This window comes from Lepisosteus oculatus, chromosome 4 (assembly GCF_040954835.1).
Source record: "Lepisosteus oculatus isolate fLepOcu1 chromosome 4, fLepOcu1.hap2, whole genome shotgun sequence".
NCBI classification, from domain to species: Eukaryota; Metazoa; Chordata; class Actinopteri; order Semionotiformes; family Lepisosteidae; genus Lepisosteus; species Lepisosteus oculatus.
Window position 1 is genome coordinate 54,727,292 of NC_090699.1, and position 24,219 is coordinate 54,751,510.

The window sequence follows — 24,219 nt, forward strand, 5'->3', positions numbered from 1 at the left end:
TATTCTTAGGACCTAACTCCTTAGGAGGTGGTGTCCTTTAGATAAGATGTGAATGAGCTCTTTATTTCTTGGTTGTTAAAGAGTGCCTGGTACTTTCTAGGAGAGTGGTGGTGCTAAATTATTTTCTGGGCTTCTGCCATCTGGCCTACCCGAAATTTCCCCTTAATTCAACTGGTGAAGCAATTTCTTGTCTGATCTGCAGTGTGGTCACTGCAAAATAATGCTTATCACCAATGTGGAAACTTCCTATATATAAAACACTATGGGATGCAAAACACTAAACAAATGCAAGGTATGGTGTAATACTGATCACCCTTCATATCTAAAAACATTGAACAATTCCCTGCTGACAACAGTCATTGGTCTAAAGATGTGAAATAGTAATGCTTGGGCGTGAAAATATGAACAGCAAGTAGGATTCCAAGACCAAGAACTGTCCTCTTATAAACTAATCAAATTGCTTACTTTACAGATTAATAAAAAAACTGACATTTGTTAGGTGTGTATAAACTTGTAAACTATTTCAGAAATGGTAATACATTTTAACCAATTCTAAGATGGCCAGTCCTGCACAAGGCAAACTACAGGGGAATTGTTATAAATAATTAAATTAATTTTAAGAGCAGCTTTTTCACCCTGCATCTCACAATTGGGAACCCAATGAAGCTCAGCAGATGTTGTCTTGGCCAGTACTTGGATGGGAGACCTCCAAGGAAAGCAAAGATTGCTGCTGGAAGAGGTGTTAGTGGGGCAAATAAGCTTACCCTGTGGTCTGTGTGGATCCCAATGCCCCAGTCTAGGGACACTATACTGTAAAAAGGTGCCATCCTCCATATGAGATGTGAAACCAAGGTTCTGACTTTCTGTGTTCATTAAAAGTCCCAGGATGTTTCTTGAAAAGACTAGTACCCAGGCGACCTGAACAATTTTCATATTGGCCTTTAACAATCATCTCCTAATAATCCACATCTATAAATTGGCTCTTCACTCCTCCCCATTGATAGCTGGTGTGTGGTGAGCGTACTGGCACACTATGGCTGCCATCACATCATCAAGGTGGGTGTTGCACACTGGTGGTGGTAGAGGGAGTCCTAATTACCTGTATAGCCCTTTAAATAGAGTGTTCAGTGAAGTGCTTTATAAGTGTAAGGAATTATTATAATTATTGATTGAGTTTAAAGCTGAAATCTTTTTCACTTAAGTATGAACTTTCAGGATTCTACCAGTAGGTGGTACTCTATCACAATGATACAATACACTACTCTCGCGATTATCTATGAAACTCTCCTCAGCAGGAACAACATTTAGCATTATTAACAACATTATAGCCTGCCAACTCGTTGTTAAAACCCAGATCATCTACTGTACGTCAGAATACAAAATTACACATTGTGTTTCTAACTTGCCTACGAAAAATTGAGAAATTCCTGACTCAATTTTTGGTATTTATTATTATTATTATTATTATTATTATTATTATTATTATTATTATTATTATTATTAACTAATAGTCAACTCTCAAACTTACTAAATAGAGGCACGTCTGGAAAACATTCTTAATTGCTTAACAAAGTAACTGCAAAAAAACAATAAGAAAAAAGCACTACTATATTACGTTGACTATATGTGCATTAAACTGTTGAAATTCTCAAAACGTTTGCATTACAAGGTCAGGACCACAGCTACCTGTGCCCTGTTTCTGTTTATTTGAAAAAATGAAATGTGTCTTTTTCTTTTTACACATACGTGACAGTACTACGTGTACAGTACTTGTAGCATTTTCTGATGCAATGACGATACAAGAGGTGTACGTCGTTAGTTGATTCTTGTAACCCAGTAATAATCTAATTGTACATCCATTAACAGTTATTGACACGACCCTGCGTTTCTGTGCAATAATGAAGCTCATTTCCGTCACCAGCAGAAGTTAAATCCAGGAAGAATAATCTTAGTTTTGGAAAATATATTGAAAGGGTTTGAAAAAATACTTTTATTGCTCTCACCTTATTAGATGTGACAAGCTCCAGGCTTGTGAATACATTTTTATGTTCTTTATCCTCAGCCACTCAAACGTAACCCGTAAAGCACATAAGTAGATATAATGTATTTCACAAAATAAACAGAAATGCTTCAATACCGAGTAGCACACCACACGATTAAAGGTCGTCAGCTATCTTTATCAAGGGACAGCAACCTGTAATGCCCAGCTTGTCTATGAAAGACTGATTAGTACAAATAAACGTATGTGTACTGATAGACCGGTAACGGGGTTATAGAAGGTTACCACCCATGCTTTCAGCCAGCTGAAGCTCCCTAACTAAACTACTAATCTACCATGTTATTTACCGGCTGTGAACAACGCCCACTAATCAGAGCCGCAGACCTGCAGGGAGCACAATGTGGCAGCGCATGTGACGGGCTGCAGCTTTTTTTTCGGTGTGGTCACACAGGGTGTCTCTTAAAGGCCTACTGTTTTTTTTTTTCCAGCGTGGAATCTGAAATAAAACACAGAATGTTCATAATATTTCAAAGCCCCAGTTATACCAGTTAAGAAATGTAAATGCTCTTTCCCACATTAAAATGTATCAGACCAAAAAACCATTTCATTGTGATTACAGATGGTAAAATCGTATCAAACTGAGCTATGCAGATCTTTTATCGTATTTTTTTTCTGAATCGTGCATGTTAATATTATTTTTTTCTTCGCCCATCATAAAGCAACAGGAAACAGAATTGCCTTAATTTTATTATTTCTTCGGCTTTATGCGAATATCAAGTCACGGGTAGCTGCTTAGTGCTTGCTAAAGATCATCCTAACATAACTAGGATTAACCATTGATACGTACTATTACATATTAAAGAACACCTTTCAAGGTGAAAGTTCCACCCCCCGTAGCGATGTGATCGTGCGATTATAAATATTAATAATCATAACTCAATATCACAGCTACAGTACTCTCTGCACCCACTCTAACCCAGGAGGGTATCACTGTAAAAAAAAACACCACAATCAACAACAACCGATAGGAGACCCAGCATTAGTGGGAGTAAAAAAACACTTCAACACTCTTATTCATAGAGTGTGACATTGACTATGGAGAAGCAGGTCAGCTGAGTCTCATCACCAAGGATAATGAAATTAGCTGGCTTGCCAAAGATGCTCACCAACAGGCCTTCTTAATTAGAGAGGGAAGAAAACAGACACCCACATTTGCAATGCGCAAATGAGGGAATAAAGGAAATCACTATCCTTAACTTGGCGGTCTCTGTGATTGTGTTAATGTTGATATAAAATAAAGGACAATAAAGTTTTGGCCTTTAAAAGTTTCAAATGACCATGATCAAAATGGCTACATAAGTCCATACTGTGAAAACCCTGATGAGTGTTCCCTTTCATTTTCTGTGATGTATACTAATACCAGTTGTACATAGGGAAATACTATTTGATATGGTGTTCATACTGGTTAGGCTCCCACCAATTTACTACATATTCATTAATTTGTATAGTACAACCCAGATTTCATGCTACAAATGAGCACTTGCAAGTGAAAGATCCAATTTATGTCTGTGATTTTTTTATTTCTTGTAATTTGTGTTAATAACACCCAGTTCTTTAAAAAAAAATATTAAAATGTGTCTGAATTCTGAACTGGGCTTAATTAACACGTCAGGAAGACTGCAGTAAAAATTGTGTGTTCACTTTAAGACCAACTCCACATGTGACCTGTTGATAATGTTCACATACTGATTCACCTTAGCCTTTAAATCACATTCTGTAACCAGGGAACTTTCTGTCTGGCACTCAAAGTTGTTAACCCTTTATTTTCTGATTATTAGAAAAGCTATTTTAAAAGGTGCAAGAGCCCATACTGTAACTGTACCAGTAAAAACATGAGCTTTAGCAGAGTGAAATCAGATGACATGGAGTGATTTGGGAAAGTTGTCCATCTTAGTATCTTATATCTATTTAAAAATATTACTTTTATTTATAAGCTTGTCTCAATTTCCTTGTTCATTTAGTCACTTTGGGTTTTTATGTTTGAAACACATCACTGAATAATTGTTACCTGCCCTGGAAAGTCAGACTCTTCAAATTACATTTCTGATTTTTTAAGTGTTTTTTTTGTTGTTGCTTACAGCCTAAATGTATATAAAAAAAAACAAAAATGGATAAACGTAAACAGGTAGGCTATGTCAAGCCAATATAGAAAAATAAAACTTGAAGACCATGGGGCTGGGGAGAACAGGATTCATTTTTAAAACATGTAAATGAGTTTCTCACCAAATGTCCCTTACAACACATCACGTGATGTAGAGAGGACTAGGGTCATGATACATCATCTCCACCCTAATCCTGCATCATGACAATGGGGAGTCTGTCAGAGGGCGGAAGTGAAACATAATAACCCAAAGTCTGAAAAGATTAACTTTTGTATTTACTAAATATGATCATGTTGCTTATTAATACAGAATCACAGCACTTCACTTTACCTACTATTACAGTTCATACACAGAAAAGAATACGTGTCAGTCCTACAAATTAAGACTAGACTTCCTACAGTCTGGCAGACACTAGATGACACAGCATTGTAGAGCAAACCACAGTCCTTCTGACTGATTAAAACTACTTAAGAACACATTTCAGGAATGTAGTTAACAGCATGCAATGTTAATTTTTGTTTAAACAAGAAATAGGAACAGGTCACAATAAAAAAATACTTTTGTTTTTATAAAAAAATCTCTAGAGGGTATATATATATACATTATCTTCTACTAACGAACTTTGTTTAAAATCAATTATTCAGTCATTTTCTATTTTTACTCAGGACATTCTGGTAAATTTTAGATTGAAAAAAAAAGTATGAAATAGAAGTGAATAACAAATATCCCTTCACCCTTCAGTAAGCGTATTCAGTATCTTCTCCGTCTCCTCAAGTACTAAACCTCCCACTACAAGCATTCACTACTCGTAACTAGAAGAGGCTCAGCAAGCGTTACTGTGCCTAATCACGGTGAGATCAGGTTTCTATTGACCGGATGCCAGACACATCTGTTCCCGGAATCAACAGCACCGTATTTAGTGCGGAGGTTCACATGAAATACTGTGGAAGAGAACGTGACATTATTTCACTTCTTGGCGGAGGTCACTGGCAGGGTAGACCGTTTAAAACAAGAAGTCTTTAAGACGCGCACGCCCACCCTGTCTGACTGATATCTTAAAAGATAGCGCACATACTCCCACACCCTTTCCTCTCGGCAGTCTGGGCTTGCCTTCTGTGCAAATTTAGAGCTACCTTTCTGATGACCCTAACTCGTCAGAGGCGGCGTTGCCAACGTTGCGTTGAGAAAACAAAGGAAACATTCATCGCAGGCAGGTTAATCGCGTGATTTCTGGAGCGCACGCAGTGGGTCCCACCACAAATTTGTACACTGGAAGTGTGAAGTTTTGTGTTCTTTGATTAGCTTCTAGTTATATATAATGTACTGCTGACAGATTCGTCACTACTTTTGACAAGACCAAAAAAGGATAACACAGCAGTAGCCTCAGCCGATCTCTTGAGGAGAGGAAACTTGGTGAATCGGCCTCAGTTTAGATGCTGATAAAATTGTATAAAATATTAACGAATGGGCCTTATAGTCACTCGGGTAGCTTTTTTGCACACAGTGTGAACGCAGGCGTTCTCCACTCCACCTGAGTTCTGAAACTTGTCGACCCTATTTGCATTTTCGCTAGCTGAAGATAAGTCCTGACTGGAATAGGAATGAATTAGACTTTACAGCCAGTTTTTTAGGCGTGAGTAATGGAGCTTTCATTTACGAGCACTGATGAAATTATACACAAATCCCCCAGAAAGGTTGATAACTGGTATTTAAATCCTGATTTACAGTAAAAGAAAAGCTCGGAAGCACGGCGGGTTTTTCAACGGTCTGCATTTTCGATGCCTTTTTAAAAAATATATATGTTAAAATACTGCCTACTAATAAAACATCACAAGAGCGTAGTCCTAAATGGTATGAATATTGTATGCAGGATATTTTATAGTTCTTAACGACCTGGCATTCACCTCAGTGAATAAGCTAGGCACAGAGTACAGAGGTGACTTTAAGGCGTGATCAGTCTAGTTTTGGACATCATCGGAAGGGATATTTTCCTGATATCTAAGGCACGTGTATTAAGCCTGAATGCCTTCAAATACTAGAAATGGTATAGAAATTAATAATATTGTTCAGAATACCGTATTATTACTATATTATTCAGAATACAGCATAATAGCAAAGAAAAATGATCCTTACACTGCCATGTGTTATTTCTACATGGTTACAGATATCTTAAATGTCTAAAACCCCGCAGTTTAAGCAGGGTTAATCGTGAACCAGGTGCTAGATGTAAATTTAATCAGTGTCTTGATTAATTCAGTAATTCAATTTCCAATGGTGTACAAATTACGTATTCCTTGTCTCTGGGAGCCACTGTTACGTGACATTATATTTTAAATTGTAAAGCTACAACATCCGAAGTGAGTGGCACAAAAAATAGGTTTCCGAAAAGAATGAAGCGCCTCCTTCTTAAGGTGTGGGTTTCATTGCTTTTCTTAAGCAATGTGGAAAGATAGATCACATGAAAGATGACGAACATAAAAAATGACACTGTATCTTCATGCAAAAGCAGAAAAGAGAAGATTTGGACAGTCCTGAAAATGTGCACACCTAACTCAGGGATCCCCAACCGGTGATTCACGAACCCCTAGATGTCCGTGACGGTACTGCAGGGAGTTCGTGAGATTGTGATGGAAACGTCAATGTCAAATTAAATAGTCCTATTAATAAATAACAATGTAATAATGAGAATAAAAAAAACAACCGTAGTAATATTAATATTTTACAAAGTGAAAAGAAGCAATGTTAAGATGGTTGCTGTAGCATTATCTACATTTATTGAAAGGTTTGATTAAGTTAAAATTTCAAGGGGGTACTTGTGACAAATAATTTAGGTTGAAGGGGTTCAGCTGACAAAAAGGTTGGGAACTCCTGCTTTAGACAGATATTACCCCTCCCGGGGGTATAAATCCACCAAAGAGTTAATTTTCCAGTTACTAAACTATTATAATATGAGATCATTTCATTTAATAAAATAGCCTGCCTGCAATGTAGTTCTAGACCTAAGAGAATATTAATGAGAGTAAAAGGGCTTTATTTGAAAAAAGAAATAAGCCTCACTCATGACCATAATCTTCTAGTGCCACCTTCAAACCCATCCTGTCATCATGTCAAGTGATATATTCACATGATTCTCATCAGCTATTGGGATAGTAATTAACCCCAAGATGAACAGAGTGTCTATTTTTTACCACTATGTAGTGGGGTTGAATTCACAATCAGTCTGAGCTGAGAAGTAGGTTAAAAAAAGTTATAATGAACAGGTGGTTGACATGATCCCTAACAACTCCAAAGAAATATTCCCAACTCCATATTGTTGGGTCAGGAGGTTGAAAATGAATAAACTTAACAATGCATTCATCAAAACATTTTATTGCCATTGGCATTTAAACAAGAAAGCTTACATTCCACAGGGAAAAAATACTTTATTAATACGCTTATATAATGTATATCAACATTTACTTTATAGACAAAATATATACATCAGACAACCTTCTGGTAGGTCCCAAAATAAAAAAAAAAACCCAAGTACCTCTTCCTATACAAAACTAATCTTGTTTAAAATGTTACATTCACTTTTCTTTCTTTACTTTAGACTCCAGTATTTATACAAATACATTTAATAAACATCTGATATCAGTTTATTAGCTTCAACAAGAAAAGGCAACAGCATGAACAAAGAACAGGTTGAACTTGAATATTAAGAATAATGCAAATCAGGGCTAGCACAGTGCTATGTACACGTTTCTTTTACATATATGACTCTTTCTAGCCGTAATGGTAATATCTGCAGAACACGTATCAAAAATAGAGATGTACAGGTAGTATAAACAAAGTAGTTACAAGAGCTTACATTACCATTTTCTTTCAAGGCTACTGCATAATGGTAATGAAATGCAAACTAAAAATTAAAATGCATTTGTGCAAATCCTTTCCCCCATCTGCAAAGAATGCTGCACAAGAAGCCTGAAGAAACAGCTGTTGACTTCATTCTTAAAAATGCCTGGGTGTACCTTTCTTTCAGGGGAAGCAATGAAGAGTAGGGAGAGCAATTCCGTTACTTTATAGTGGCTGCTCTGGCCCACATAAGGTTTCAAACAGGGGAAAGCCACGGCTAATATTTGGTGTAAAAAACAGGATGATCTGTTTCCTTTTCAGCAGCTGCTAATACAAGTAGTATAGATCCTCCTGTCCTACATTTACAGCACATAAACTTAAAAGCAGCATCTACAGGGTTTTTACATTCAACCAAGGTGTCTTTGCAAAGGGTACGTCCTGGTAAATAGGGAGTTTCTATATTTCACATTCTCAACACTGCTGGATATTCAACAGAAGGAGCCTTCTGGTACGCAACCAACGTATGTTTTAGCCTTTACATACTGTATATTTTAAAATTTTCTTTAAAATTTACCTTCTTCACAGTGTCTCACTGGTACAACCCTTTGCTCTTTCTCAACACCCTTGTGAACAGATCAAGAATGCCGACTGGCATCTCTGTTTTTTTTTCTCAGCATCAGGTTTAGAAGGTGGGGCTGGCTTCCAAGCGTGGTGGCGTGCTTCCACTGCAATGAAACTGGGTCAGAAGAACTGCTGCTACCAGAAGGACTCCATTCATGCTGTTGAGTTGTTGTTGTTTTTTCCTTCCTTTAGTAGTTAACCAACCGGTGGTTTTGTCTTTAAACAGCGCCAACCTTTAGAGCGCAGCGGTTTCCAAGTTCTCAGTCTTTGGTTTCTGTGTTTAAGGGAGGAACCTGTTTCAAAGCCTGAAGCAGGGCAGGAGAGTCCATGGGGGTCTGCGCAGCCAGTGGAGAGCCCACTCTCGGGGACATCAAGAGCGACGATGGGTGCTTCTCGGGGGACAAGCCCCCTGCCACTGACCCTGGCAGGCCAGGGTATAAAACTGGCAACGCACCGGGGTACCAGCATTTCTCCAGCATGGGCAAATATGCAGCGGCTGAGGGTGGGATCAAGTAAAAAGGCATGCAGAGCGGAGCCTGGTGTGGAGAAAAGCCTAGAAAGCCACTGTTATTCCCCAGCAATTCTCCGCCAGAGAGGGACTCCTCCTCTGAAGACTCAGTCCTGATTCTTTTCATTGGCGGGTCATCGCTCTCTTGCTTAATGGAGCCTGCCACTCGGTCAGCTAAGCCATACTTCAGTTCACTCTCCTTGCCGAAGTACTGCCGCTCCATTTTTGAGTCATTTTTCTCCAGCTCTCCACCGTAGCCACTGTCAGTGTCTGTGTCACTTCCACTCTGTTCCCCACTTCCCTGGGGATAAGTCCTCTGAATAACGGGCACACAGTTCTTCCCGTGACCCTCGAAGATCTTGGGCTGCAAACCGGCAGGCTTCTCTTTGTGGTCATGAGCTTTGAGGCCAAGATCCTCCATTCGGGGGCTGGGTGTTCTCTGCAGGACCTCAGACGCTACCTTGTGCAGGTGGTTGATCATATGGGAAGGGGTCAGCTCTCGTCCACTCTCCTGGTTGGCCAGGTACTGCAGAACTTCCTTTGCACACATGTGAAAACCAGACCGGAACATTTCCTCGCTCACGTCAGGGCTGTGAGCTGGATGGTCACCTTAAAAAAAAAAAAAGAAAAAAAGAAGGAACTTCTAATTAATCATCCTGACCGTCACAGAATAGTTGCACTGGAACTTAATTTCAATACAAGATGCTCGCAGACATCCCGTATTAAAAGGTTATTCACTAAGTTACTGCACTACTCAGTAAATAAACATTTAATTTTTATGTTGGGATTTTGCTACTGAAAAGCTATTTCGAGTTCTGAGAAAAGACATAACATTTCATCTTGCAGAAAATGTCTAATGGAATAGAATGTTTCAAGGGAATTTTGCCATTCAGACATGACGTTTTGAATGATACGCACAGGCTTATATTTACATATTATTCCTGATTTAGCAGCTTAGAAATGTCACATGCAATCGCCCTTTGCAAAGACTCCTTTCAATAAACGTAATAAAATCAAAAGCCAAAAACGTATGCTGTTATCTATTAATCTATGCATTTACATTTGAAGTTGCACATTACTTACCGACTTGCAATCCATTCTGTAGTGCGATGATTTTTTGCTGCTGTTGTTCTAAGAGGCTAGTGAGGGCTTTCACGTGCTTTAGGGTCAGCTCCAGAACCACCGCCTTTTCCAAATGGCCCAAAGTCTGTAAATAAAAAAAGTCTGATAAGCACGCAGATAACTTATGTAACAAACTGTGGCTGACAAACCTGTGATCATCAAAAGCAGTTTAAGAATAACGTGATAGAATGAACAAGAGCTTTGAAATATCAAATAAGTAAAAATACGAATCCCTCTAACTATAAATCGTACAATATTTGTAACGCATCAACAAAGTGCATACAATTACGCGTTACAATTGTTAAAGGATGGGCACCGAACGGTAATTTTAAAAGAAGCATTTTTATCAACAAGTTAAAACTTAATTAAAAAGCCTTTGAATATCAAAGATTCCCGTGTTTATATTGTTTCCACATAACCATATTTTCAAGTGATATTAACACAATTACCGTACCTATAATCACTTCATATCCGATCAAAAAATATACTAGAATTTTTATTTTCAAATACGCCATTTGGCACCTATGATCCTATCCTGTGGAACTTTTCGGTACTTTCGGTACAACTGCAGAAGCTATGTAATGTCAAGGCGAATGAATAAATCGAAGAAAGGCTTTGATCCATTCCCTTGATAATTTCCCATGTAAAGTCAGCTGCCCTTCAAGAAAACCCTACGCCAACAAGCAGATGGCGCTTTATACCACAGTTGATTTCTATTTAAAAGAATTGACTTTATTCCAAATTCTAACTTACAGTAAGTTTAAGGTGCTCTGGCAACAAATCCTTAAGTTGAGCAATGCATTCATTAATTCTGTCACGCCTTTTCTTTTCAATGAGTCTATGGGGCAACTTGTAAGTTTCCTAGAGAAAAAAAAAATCAACAGTTAGGTTCTTGTTCAAGTATGCACGTTTAAGTACACTATGTAAAGTTTACATAGTTTAATTTAAAATTATATTTACGTTATTGCATTTTTAGCCCATTAAATACATACATATATGGTATAAGCATACATCAAAATAATGATATATGCCTCGATTAAATACATGTTTAACTTACAAAAACAGCTTTCAAATGACATATAAAAGATCCACCAGAAAGGTATTTCAAATTGTAATCAAGAAGAGAGAGCGTTTCGTACCTTGCTGTCTTCCCCTCGCTTTATTCCCCTTCTGGGCTTGTACACGTACATGGGGAAATCCATTCTACAAGCAATATGAAAACGGGGGAAAATAAGATGTCTGCATTTGAAGAACGGCTAACTTTATCAAACTTGCACGAATTGCGCGACACACAGAAGAAGAGACAAACTGCAGACTGGAAAATGCACAAACCAGCTGTTAATAGACACGTACATACCCTTGCATGTCAGGGATTTCCAACGATGTGTGTTTTGTCATGCAAGGGGGTGGCTGCGCAGCTGTGATCCTTTCCATTTTCTTTTCTGACGACGAAACCAACGTGAAACAAGGTACGATAGTCAAAAGTTTTTTTTTTTCGTTTCTCCCGTTCAGTCGCAAAACTGAATATGAAAAGTGTATATGATTTAGTAAAAAAAAATCAAAAGACCGCTCTTGCTCTGACGTTTTGTTTTTTCTTCTTCAGATTTTGCGAGCTGCTTATTGTTCTACGCTTTACTTTTCATCATCCACGATGTCTCTTGAAAAGCAGAACGACAGCGCTCACGACGTTATCACCCAGCGATCCAAAGCGCAGTCGGCTGTAGTTTGAAGCTGCAGGCTGGGTTAAATGTATGGGAGTGGGTGGATTGGGCTACGTGTTAAATAAACCCTGTGACTACAGACACGTCTCTAGCTCAGTAACTGACCTACCTCCGTCACATGAGCCTCACGTGTTGGACAGCACTTTCAACTGAACTACGAACAACCCTTTTTTTTTTCCTTGTTAAGGAGGATCTGCACGAAAACGTTACGCCCCCGTCACACTTCTGTGTCCCGTGTACCACCATGCTCCACTTAAGTGTGCTACAAAGCAGCATCCCCGGAGCATCAAAGACTTTTCATTACAGATGAGGTTTTCGGCATTGTAGAAATCGGGGAGGGTAGAGTACCCGATTTTAAAAGGGAATCGATTAATCTTGCATGCTGCTATGTAATGTTGAAATCATATAAAAGAATATTAAAATCGGTAAACATGACACTACTTATATTCTTTCCAAAAATGAGAAACCTCGACCTCACCCCGTGCCTTTGAAGTGTCGCGATTATTTTCAAATTTTATCAACTACATGTCGAACATAGTACATTTTTCCAATGGCTATGTCGCTACTCCGCATTTTTAATTAAAATCTCTGTGTGGATTTCTGACTCGTGGAGGTTTTCTTATACCAACGCTGATGTTATTCACGGCAATCTGAATAGAGCTTGTCATGTTACCAATAATCAGCGACGCCACGTTTTTAGGATTTCCTAGGTATGCACGATATAATTCTGACAAGGCTGTGCCAACCTTGAACCACGGAATGTCTTCTGCATAGTTAGTTCACCTCTAAATCGTGCTTGACAAAATTTTTAAAATTACAATGCTATTAACTAATATTAAGTACCGTGACCACAGTGCAGTGCAGACAGCATTACTAAAGTTAACTGATCTGTGACGCAAGATTTTGGACTCCTAGTCTTAGCGCAATACGAATTCCTGCTACAAACGTGAATACCAGGCAATTCATTTAGCAGCTGTGCGGGTCTTTTAAGGTTACTGAAGACTAGCATGATCAGAGATGTTCATTTCATTTTGAAGCTTCGGGTTAAGACAGTTGCGCTTTTTATATATGCAAAATGATATGTAACCACATACGGCTATGCTTGCATTGCGTGAAGATCTAATCCTTTCGGCTGAAGTGAGCTCTGTATACCGTTCTCTTTTACCTTAGTGTTCTGTTGTCGACAGCCATTTACAACATTCAAGTCGATGTGAATTCGCCATTAAAATAACTAGTTGTATATTATTCTGAAATGGAAAAAATATAAGCAGAAAATCCCGTATAATGCATTATTATGTTTACTCCCTTGTTGGTTTGTCTCGAAACCGTACTTAGAATAATTTATCGGTTTAGCTATCCAGCTACTCAAAACCAGAAAAATAAGATGGTCCACTTTTTCAGCTATATTTTATAATATGGTGTGAGGGGCAAACGCTTTGAAAACATTTCCAGTTGAATAATATAACGCTTTCTCCGTGTAGAACCTAAATGCAATGTGTTTATTAAATGTTCTTGCAATTCGTAAATTGGGTTGAATTGAGAGTGCTTTAATTTAAAAATACAGCTTGCTCAACTTCACAATTTACACTTTAAGGCAGAAACACCACTCTTCACGGTTTTTAGTTAATGTCTGTATTATGTATATTTGAGGAGAGCTAGCCGGTGAGTAAATAACACTAAACTGCTACCTAAATGTCAGAATGGACTACAGAAAAATGCAATAGAGAATGATACACAATGGGTTAACACAAGCTGTGATTTCTAGTCAGACACCCAGTGGTGTGCATTTTAATAGTGTTTACTCAGGGACCTGAGTGTTTACTCGACATATTATCTGGGTAGGACCTATGCAGACACGGTGTTATTTCGTGTTGGTTCCATCTGCCCATCCACGTGCACCTGTTTGACAATGTGTCTGTAGCAGATCGGTTTGCTGCTCAGTGCACCACCAGCAGTCACGTTGATCTCCTCATGGCAGCGAGAGGAGAACCAGATCCCTGCCACTGACGTCACCCACTCATTAAACCCTGAGCACCCGGCACGCTGAGACAGCCCTGCCAGCGCCGCCTGTGCTGATTTGCATGACCAGCGCCTTGCAAACAACGTGCTTTCGCCTAGTTGGTGCCGTAGCTGCCAATCCAAAGAACAGCCGACAACCGTTTTTGGTACAACGGAAACCCGACAGTGACAGACGAGGTACAAATCCTGCAATCTGCAAGTCGCCACTGAGCGCGCACTCGTTGAAGCTATTTTTCCCAGTTTTAACAGTACGTGATCCATAGCTGTGCCTTTTTAATCACATTTTTAACAAAATCCCGCGTATTCCCCGTTAGTTTAACAGATACAAGTAATGAATCACCAATGTATTCCTCAGACTGTACTACATGCCAGTATAAATTTAATATCGGTATCCGACGTTTGGAAAATCCAAATAGGAACCCCCCCCCAGGATTAATATGAAGCATTTTATTAATTTTCTTTGGCAGGAAAAAAAATAAAATATACCGTTAAAAACTACTAGCCAACATAATCTGGGGTTTGTCGACAATTTAGTACACATTTAACGCATTGAAATTCACGATTCGAAGACGGTAAAGAAAATGCCCGTTTACTGTGTACAGTGACTGTATACAATGTGCATGCTTTCAATGTATTTGCAATGTATTTTATTCAGATCTGGTTAGAGAAGGTCCAGGAAAATACATTTCTCTAATCTTTTTGTTTAAAGATTAAAAAGCACGATGCTCTGTGTGAGATCATGATTGCACCAACTCCAGTGTGACAGAGTGACGCGAAGCAGCAGGATACCTCCACCATTTAGAGTGTCTGAACCTTTTTCACAGGACGTAGAGCAACATCATGTTGTGGACATCTCGAATCGGCAAGATGCTGCCGTTCTGCCTGGTTCCATAAAACCAGCGAAAGAATGAATGCATTCATGCGCCCTTGTGGTTTTCCTGGAAACGTCGACTGTAATGAAATCCAAAGCAAGCAGCGTTTCTCAATTTTGCAAAGCCTGAAAGGCATCCAGCGAGTGCCAAGACCGAAAGAGCAACTAAAAATACTCTTGACACCTGATTTATAATTCATCTGCGCGCTGAATAGTTAGCATCACATAATAAGCCATCAGCCAAAAAAACGTATCGATATTAGCACTCTTAAAGGAAACACCCAAAATGCCCGTAAATGCAATGGAAACCAATTAATTTCCCGACAAAAATATGTACAGTATGTGTGCGCAAAAACAGGTCTGCAGGTTTGCCTAGCCTAACATTGCACCGTATGTTTCTCACCTGTACAGTATACGTAAGCCAACCTCCCAAAAACCCGTCTGCTTAATTGTAAACCCTATCTGGGTGCTGTATTGGTATCAATGCATTCCAAGAAAAAGTACAGATGTACAAAAGACGGTGTCTGAAGACAAAAGAACTGTATTTCAAGGTATATCTTACCCAGTTAAAAAATAATGGCGTTTGTACGTTTTATAACACTATCATAAATAGCAGTTATGTTTTGGGAGCATCGTGATGATGCTAAATGTCTAAAATGGTTTACATTTATAGCGTTACACGGATTTCCGGTTTTGTAGTGTAATTATGTCTGCATTTGGTAAAGGACTATTTTATCAATAACAATTTAAAGAACTATTTAGTCCTTGGATTATTTTTTTTACATGGCTCCTTATGCATTATTTATTATCTGATCTGAAAAAAACGTTAAACAAATCAGAGCATTCACAAAAATCTGTGGCATCAATGTGAATGGCCTTTTAGTCCAGTCACCATATTCAGGATTAAATACAGAAGAACATAAGAAAGGTTTCAAGTCTTTTGGCCCATCTAGCCCATTTGGCAGTTAGTAATTAATTAATCCAAGAACCTCATCCAGACCTTTTTTTGAAAGAAATCAGTATATCGGTTTCAAAAACATGGCAGTGTAAATTGTTTCATACTGAAACAAGCCTCTGGGTAAAGAAGAGCCTCCTGTTTTTGTTTTAAGTGTACTTCTTTGTAGTTTCCACTCGTGCCCTCTGGTTTGTGTTTCACTGTTCATTCTGTGAACCAATGTACATCACTGATAACTTGCAGAAATGTATAACTTTCCATCTGTGTAAAAACACTTCAGGACTTTTTTACTCTAAAGCCCTAAAAGGCCTGGGGAATGTTGTTCTCCTTGTTGACCCCTGAACTAAGCCTTGGGTGTACCCCTTAGAAACTTAGATTTGCTTTAGTTTCACAGCCAAAACAGGCCGAAGTGTGAATTTGTGGAATCATGCATGGAAAGTTTGCGGCTTTTCGTTCTTGCCAATCGGAGGAAAATATTTCTCAGTTTGTCGTAAAGTAGAAATAACGTTAAGGAATTTGTCAATAAATGCCCAGTGCGCAGGACAAACTCAAAACCTCTAGATTGTACGTTTCTAAGTATACAGAATCACAAACTGACATACATTCTGTAAGAGTTGTTTAAAGCTGTTAGGTAGGATTATTTGCAGAGTTAAGTGGTGAATTCATTCGATATTAGTAATAACTCCATTTACTATAATTTTATCTTTTAGAAGGGAAAGATGCTGGAAACATATTCCCAAATGTATTAATGCACAGTTAAACATTTTTGTTAATTTGCTCAAGGTGATACAAATGGTATATAGAAATGTCTTTGCAAGAGATGTATTTGTTAAAAGCACTTGACGTCGAGAGTGGAGCTAAAAAGACAAAATAGCTTTTCTGTTGCATTTAATTATGTCAAAACCATAAAGCTATCCTTTGAGACGTATTTGCAGCTAATAAAAAATTAAGCCGAGCAGACAGTGTATGACCGTACAGTTTCAGGGCTACAGCTTTTCTAATGTCTTTATATTTTTTCAAACCAAAAGTGACCACAATTACAGAATAACCCAATTTCAAAAGTAATACTATCTCTGATAACACACCATGTGCTTCTGAGAGTGGTAAACTTGTATAAATGAGTCGTGCATGATTAGAATTAACTTGATCCCTTTTGGAAAATAAATGAAATAAGAAGTAATGATCCAGAGAGAAGCTTGAAGGATCAGTCTACAGGCCATCCAGTGCATTGACTGAATGAAAGTCTGAGTGTCAGCAGCCATATCACTCTGCAACTCACAACTGGCATCCCACTGAAACTAAGCAGGTGTGAGCCTGGTCAGTACCTGGATGGGAGACCTCTTGGGAAAAACTAAGGTCACTGCTGTAAGAGGTGTTAGTGGGGCCAGCAAGGGTGCTCACCCTGTGGTCCATGTGGGTCCTAATGCCCCAGTATAGTGATGGGGACACTATACTGTTAACAGGCGCCGTCCTCTGGGTGAGATGTAAAACCAAGGTCCAGACTCTCTGGGGTCATTAAAAATTCCAGGGTGTTTCTTGAAGAGAGTAGGGGTGTAACCCCATTGGCCCTTACCAATCATGGCCTCCTAATAATCCCCATCTATGAATTGGCTTCTTTACTCTGTTCTCCTCCCCACTGATGATGGCTGCAGTCACATCATCCAGGTGGATGCTGCACATTGGTGGTGGTGGAGGGGAGTCCCTATTACCTGTCAAGCGCTTTGAGTGGAGTATCCAGATAAGCGCTATATAAGTGTAAGCAATTATTATTAGTAGTAGTTGTAGTAGTAGTAGTATTATTCTATTCCACTGCAATAATGGAATTTAGTTGGCAATGAAGTAGGAGACATAGATTACCCTGCTCTCAATGTCCAGTATCCAAAAGTAAACTTTTTCTGTCAGGTTATAAGAGAAAGGAGCACTGATCAGTTCTAAGAACACATTTTGCATTATTTCCAGGGTTAAAACAGATGACTGGTTAAAAAATGTCATTATATGTGTAAGACAGCTGCACTCTAGGATTTTTACTGCTTACTACTGCTCAAGGCTGTAGAAAGACAGTCCTTAGAATTATTTATACTATCTTTAACAGTCACTTGGAGGCCTGAGGTGGTAATATTTTATGTAATTTCCATGTTTTCCACAGCTACACTCTCAGCTTACATATTGCCTTTTTTTCATTACTCTGCCATCAAGCCTGACCTAAAGTGACCATCTTCTGAATTAACAACAGTAAAATTATAAAAGAGCTTCTCACTTGGAAAACGCACAGTCACATATATGAACAAAGGCATGTATAATACTCAGTTACATGGCAGAACTTTCTATAAGCTCTCTACACTACTGGCAGCTCCATTTTTAGCAATATTAGTATGGACTTTCATATTAATATAAATTTAGGTGGGAACATAATATAAAATGGTTGCTTTAACAATAGAAAAGTGTGAGCTCTGAGTTTTTTGCTGTCTACAAATACATTGAATTACTATAGCGATGCAATGTAGATAGAGTAATGCAAAAAAGTATTTAACAAGAACCTGTTACAGGATGTAGCCATAAAGTATAAGCTGTTACGACCAAATTTGAATTGAGATTTGGTTTAAAAACAGTTCAAGATACAGGTTTAATATTCTGTAGCTTCAAATTTGGAAATATTGCAAATGCATTTCCAATTGGATAATAGCAAAGCAGACTTGTCCAATGCAAAGTAAATCTATATTATTTTGTATCAGCCTTTTCCTAGCATTGTTTATTCCTCAATTCCAGAATTACAATATGCCAAGAATACATATCGGAAACATCAATACCTAAATGTTCTAGAACCAAAACTTGCGCCAAGTATCTCGTGTAAACCAATACTTCGTTTCCTTAAACCTATCCAAATTTTCTTTCTTAAGTTGGTCAACTCATTTCTTTTTAATGGAGTGAAGATGTTCAAGATAGAACATTTTAGAAAACACCACGGAACCTTTTTAAAAAATCCTGGTTTTGCAGAAAATAAAATCAGAGTCAAATTCTACCCACAGTGCAATAGGGATCCAAAAGAAGGTAGCCCAAGCCAAGCCATTGCTGAACTCCTGGCAATCACACTAGGACCTAAACACATGATTAAATTTAAGATAACTGATTACAGAGAGCAATATACTGTTGCTGTCAGCAGTTTGCACGACCTCTACAAAAAATAAGGAAATGGGTCAGATTCTTTCAGACTCACATAATCTGTCACAGAGGTACTCAAAAGAACAAACTTCACATTCAACAACCATTCCGGGGAATACTTATTTTCAGAAAGAACCGATGTCTGCGTCGATGTATATGTTATACTAACTGTGTAGGTGTGATATCATACATTTGCATTCTTATAGATAAACATATAGAATAATATGTAAAATAATATGTGAATCAGTTAAAAAAAATAGACCGTCTGAAGAGGCAGTTGTTCTGCACCTGGTGCTCAGTGTATGTGAATGAAACATGTTGCCCAGGAGATTTCAGTTAGTGTCCTGAATGATCCGTATATTGAAAGTGCCTCTTATCACATCCTAGGTACTTTAGTAGAAGTCAGATCTATTGCTTTGAATGGTTTGGATCTCAAACCTCAACAATTGCTAGCACTCCTTTACCAAACATGCATGGTATTGGTTCCCTAACATCACTACATTCTTTACATCCCATAACCCAGGAATTTTATCGTTAGATCTAGTGTTGATGAGGCAGAACAGTAGTGCAGTGGTTAGCATTGCTGGAGCACAATTCTGGGGCCCTGGGATCATTTCTGGACTTGGGGCACTATTTGTGAGGAGTTCATATGTTGTTCACGTGATTATAAGGGTTTCCTCTTGGAAACCTGTTAATTGGCTTCTGGGGAAAACTTGCCTTGGGTGGGTCTGTCCTGGAGCTGACTGGGGTCCTGTCCATGGAGTATCCTGCCTTGCTTGTGCTGCTTGCCAGAAGAAGCTCTGTCTCCCCCACAACCCCAAATTGGACGAAGCAGTTAGAAAGGATGGATGGATTTACTGGTGACTGAACTAAAAAAAGTCCCTAAAACCAGACTTATTTGAAAGTGTTTTTCGAGCACGAAAGTAAATCTGCTTAAATTTGGTTCCTGAATATATATGAATTCCTATAGAAGAAACAAACCAAAAACAAACAAACAAAAAGAACCCACATTCAAACTGGCAACAATTACATAGCAAATGACAAGTTTTACAGGTAAAGGGCAAAATCTAAACAACAAATATGGCTGGCCTCAAGGGAAATGGAAAACCCCTGAAAGTTTTTAGGTTCATCAAACCAAAAAAGTCCAAACCATCTGTGCATCAGAGGACTGCCGTGGTAGTTGAGGTTTGAGTAATAAAGACAGCTTGTGGGTTCGTGGGAGGCTGTGTGAAGACAGAAATGAGTGTTGCCCTACAGTCTGATTGTTGATTTAAGGTCATGTTCAACATCACTGCAGGGGTAAGACACAAACAAACAACAAGAAAGAGTATAACACACTAGGCTGATTAACCATGGGGGCTGGGATGACTGCACACTATTTTCCAACAGGGGCCAGATCTGGTTTGTAGGTAATGTATACACTAAAGCCCATTTGATCTTAACAGAGTTTACAGAAATGAAGCGTCTGTGGAATAACTAACATATTTTCGTCCCACGGAAAACCCAGTGATACACGAGCAGCATGAGGCTGTATGATATCCTGCTGGAATGTAGTCACTTCAGGAACTGGCCAACAGGAAGGTCAGCAAGTAAAGAGTCTTGACTTGATCAATGTAGTTGTGCAGCCTTGTCACCTGCATCAATCACTGCAAGTGAAGCTCTGTAGCATCAACTCACTACTCTCCTGACAAGTAAACTTTGACCTGCCCATCAACCCTAGCAAAGTGTTGTGACTTCTGGTTTCCCCGATTGTAGTCTGTCATTGATGGACTACATTTTGACATCTTCCCAGGTTAGATATTACTGGCTGTGAACACCCAAAGATTGGCCAGCACCAGTGTGCTGGCTAGTTTCAGCCTTCAACATACAGTACTGATGGCATGAAGCTATTGTTCTCCTGATAAGTGGAATATTTTGATTATTTTGTTTTGTTCTTTCTGTGTTACTCTTTCTCCACTTCACCAGACTCAGACATTCAATGGTTTAAATCACTTTATCACCTGTGCCTAATTAAGGTACTGTTGAGCTAATTGAGTTTTTATGCAACAGAGTCACTCAGATTTACCATGTCAGCCATGAATAATCAAAAATGAAGTCTAAAACATTTAACATAGAAAATATTAGAAGTATAGAAACATATATGTGTGCTTGTTGTAAAATGATTTCATTATTTATAGCTGGTATATATTAGGGTCAAACACTAATGATTTAGTCAATAAAACTCTACCAGTAATTTTCAGTGACAAGTATTTACTAAAATATTGATGATTTCTTGTTAAAGAATCTAAGGAGACATTGGCTGATCAGATTATAGAGGGTACTCCATGAAATTGTTAATTGGACATCAGGGCAGGCGTTGAATATGAGCAGCAATTAGAGGCTTTGCAGTTGTACCTGTAAAACAGGCCTACTTTACTCACATTTTAAGTTACAGTAATCAGATAAGGGTCTGGTCAACTGCATATCTCATAAAACCCGGAGTGCTGAATTCTGACAGTGATTAGTTTAACACTGCAACTTGTTGTCCTTTATGTGACTGCTGAACTGAAAGCCTTCGGTCTAAGTTATGAAACTCTTGTGTCATATTTTCCTGCAGTACATCGACTTCTGTCTGCACGTCTCCTTGGTGTCATCAGCCTGCAGAACGATTTTAATCAGGTATCTAAAGAGACAGGGGATTTTGAGAAAACCCCTGCTGGGACAAACTTTATTTACTCTTTGTTTCTTGACAATTCCCCCCAACAGGTTGTGAAGAGATCTTCTAATGAAAGCTCAAGAACTGCAGCTCTTTTTGACTGGAAAATCTGCTCTGAATCAGGTCTGAAATCATTACGGTTGATGTCAAATTCTGCAAACTTTGTTTAGAGACCCTTTTCAAATGGCTTCCATTTCTCTGAGAAGATAATTTAAATGTCATTATCCGCATCCAGCTCTCCTCTTTGCATATGGTCCAGGGATTCTCCCTTTTCTACATAGGTCCTGTTTATAACTACACCCTTTTTCTCTCCTGAAGACTCTCCGACTTCTTCCTGAGTCTGTTTTGCCTTCAAGCCATCCCCTCATCAAGAAGTTTCATCTGCCCTCTTTGTTACTCCATGTCCCTGATCTGTTGTAGTTTAACCAGATTCTACAATCTCCTCTTTGCAAGCCTTTTTCCATTTAAGATCCATTTTCCCTTAAAATATAAAAACATGCCACAACTTTCTTCTGTCTGACCTTCCTACATCAGTCTACTTGTAACATTTGTAACCTGTCTCAAATGCTTTAGTTTTTTTTTAGAATAGCAGTTAAGTATAATGTAACATTTGATAGTAACCTCTGGCTTATTAAACTGCAGTTGTGTTATTTGACTATAAAGTCTTAATTTTCAGTTCCTCTACAACAAAACATGACACTTTCTTTCACGACACTATCTTTTTTAGTAAAACAGAGGCAACAGTATTTTAGTTTCCTATCAATGCCTATCAATTATCATCTACTCCTTTCCAGGTCAAAATTGTTTTCTGAAGGGGGTGGATATTTTCCTGCTTCCTGTAGAAACTAGAAAGTATATTCTCAGAATAATTAACCCATCCATCTCTGTTCTGTACCTGACACCTGAGAATACTTGCAGTGTTCTAGCACCACATGAGTGAGTGTAGTTAGTTATCATTAAAAATCCTTGCAAATTATAAAGCTCTATTCAAATCAAAGCAATGCAATATGCAAACACTAAGGTTAAAATGAAAACTCACCCTGCATAGACTGTTTACTAAGAAAATGTGCATACCACATTCGAATCCATTGTGCAAGGCCCTGCTCTCTTTAAAAAGCCTATAAGACTCCATGTTAAGTGTATATAATTGTGTCTATGCAATTGTACATAAGATTCTATGTTAACCAGACTGACATATTATATCAGGGAAAACTGAAGAAAAAATTCAGAAAGGTTGATTAAAGTGCATTTCCCCATTAGTGACATGGTTATATGCATCTCAGATTTCACATTCAGCTGGTGTATTACAGATATAGTTTTTTCTCGGCTTTTCCTGTGCATGTGATCCTCTGGGTGGACTGAATACATTAAATAAACTTGGTTTTTATAGGCCCGGTCACTGAAATAACACGAGAAAGAAAAAGAAACGCAATGTAACTTATTCACTTAAGAGTTTTAACAAAGCAGTGTTTAAGAGGTTTGTAAGCTTTGAATTAGGGCAACAAAGAAAAATCCATACCTGCATTATAGAAGATGGAACCTTATGGAATTCAGAGAAATTATAATTTCTTACACTTGCATAGCGCTTTTCTGGATGCTCCACTCGAAGCGCTTTACAGGTAGTGGAGACTCCTCTCCACCATTATTGTGTGTGCAAAATGCTAACATGAGGGTAATCAACTACCAGATTTGAAAAATCTGCATTGTATGATTGTGGTATGACTACCTCATTAGTTATTGGACTAGTTTATACTTCATACATTTATACAACTAAAAAGCTGGCTCAACCAGTGTCAAATAGCAGAACTTTCTGTCTTTGCATCTTTATGGTTTTCTGAAATTCTGCTTGAAACTGCTGATTCTGAGGCAGTAATCGGAAAATAATTCCTAAAAACGACTCCGTGGACACAGTACAAGAAGATAGACTGTTGTGGAACCCCTTTAATTACCAACATTGACAAAGAAAATTTGTTTTCTCTTTTCTTCATTCATATTGAAATCCTATAAGGCATCCAAGAAGACCAAAAAATGGATTATCCTTGAACTTTCATGTAGTTCTCCCTATGGTTTCTGAACATCTTGTGATAAAACAGGAAAAAAAACAATTAAACTGGGTGTGGCAGGTATTTTGAAGTATTCTTGATGTCTGAGGTACTTGACGTGAAAGACTATTCTGTGTCCTTCCTAGTTTGGGGGATTTCACAGGTCATTATCTGGATAAATGTGAACACTTGATAAACTTCAATCTTGATAGATGTAATCAAGATAACAAAACCTTCAGTAATAGGGTTACATCTGGGACAAAGATCAATTTGTGAAATTGAGGCAAAAGTGAGGACGTAACCAAGACAATGTTTGGAAGAGACTAATTGGGCAAGAGGATACTAGTAGCTTTGATAGAAGAAATATTGTGAACAATGACATTTTACAGTTGGGAGTCATTCCATCATTTGTAAAATAAGAGCTATAGCACTTATATCTTGTAACAAGCTCTAATACACATGTACAGTATGTAATAAAAAGGATTTCCATAACCATCACAGTACACTAGTG

General features: G+C 38.3%; 1 protein-coding gene across 1 annotated transcript; it reads right to left on the reverse strand.

Moving 5' to 3' along the window:
- Positions 1–7,514: 7,514 nt before the first annotated feature.
- bhlhe40 (basic helix-loop-helix family, member e40) lies at positions 7,515–12,103 on the reverse strand. The gene is made up of 5 exons (XM_006630689.3): positions 11,604–12,103; positions 11,386–11,449; positions 11,000–11,107; positions 10,208–10,331; positions 7,515–9,733 (listed from the first exon to the last, which is right to left on the reverse strand). The coding sequence occupies exons 1-5, from the start codon at positions 11,678–11,680 to the stop codon at positions 8,877–8,879; spliced, it is 1,230 nt and encodes a 409-aa protein (XP_006630752.2). The 5' UTR covers positions 11,681–12,103; the 3' UTR covers positions 7,515–8,876.
- Positions 12,104–24,219: the final 12,116 nt, after the last annotated feature.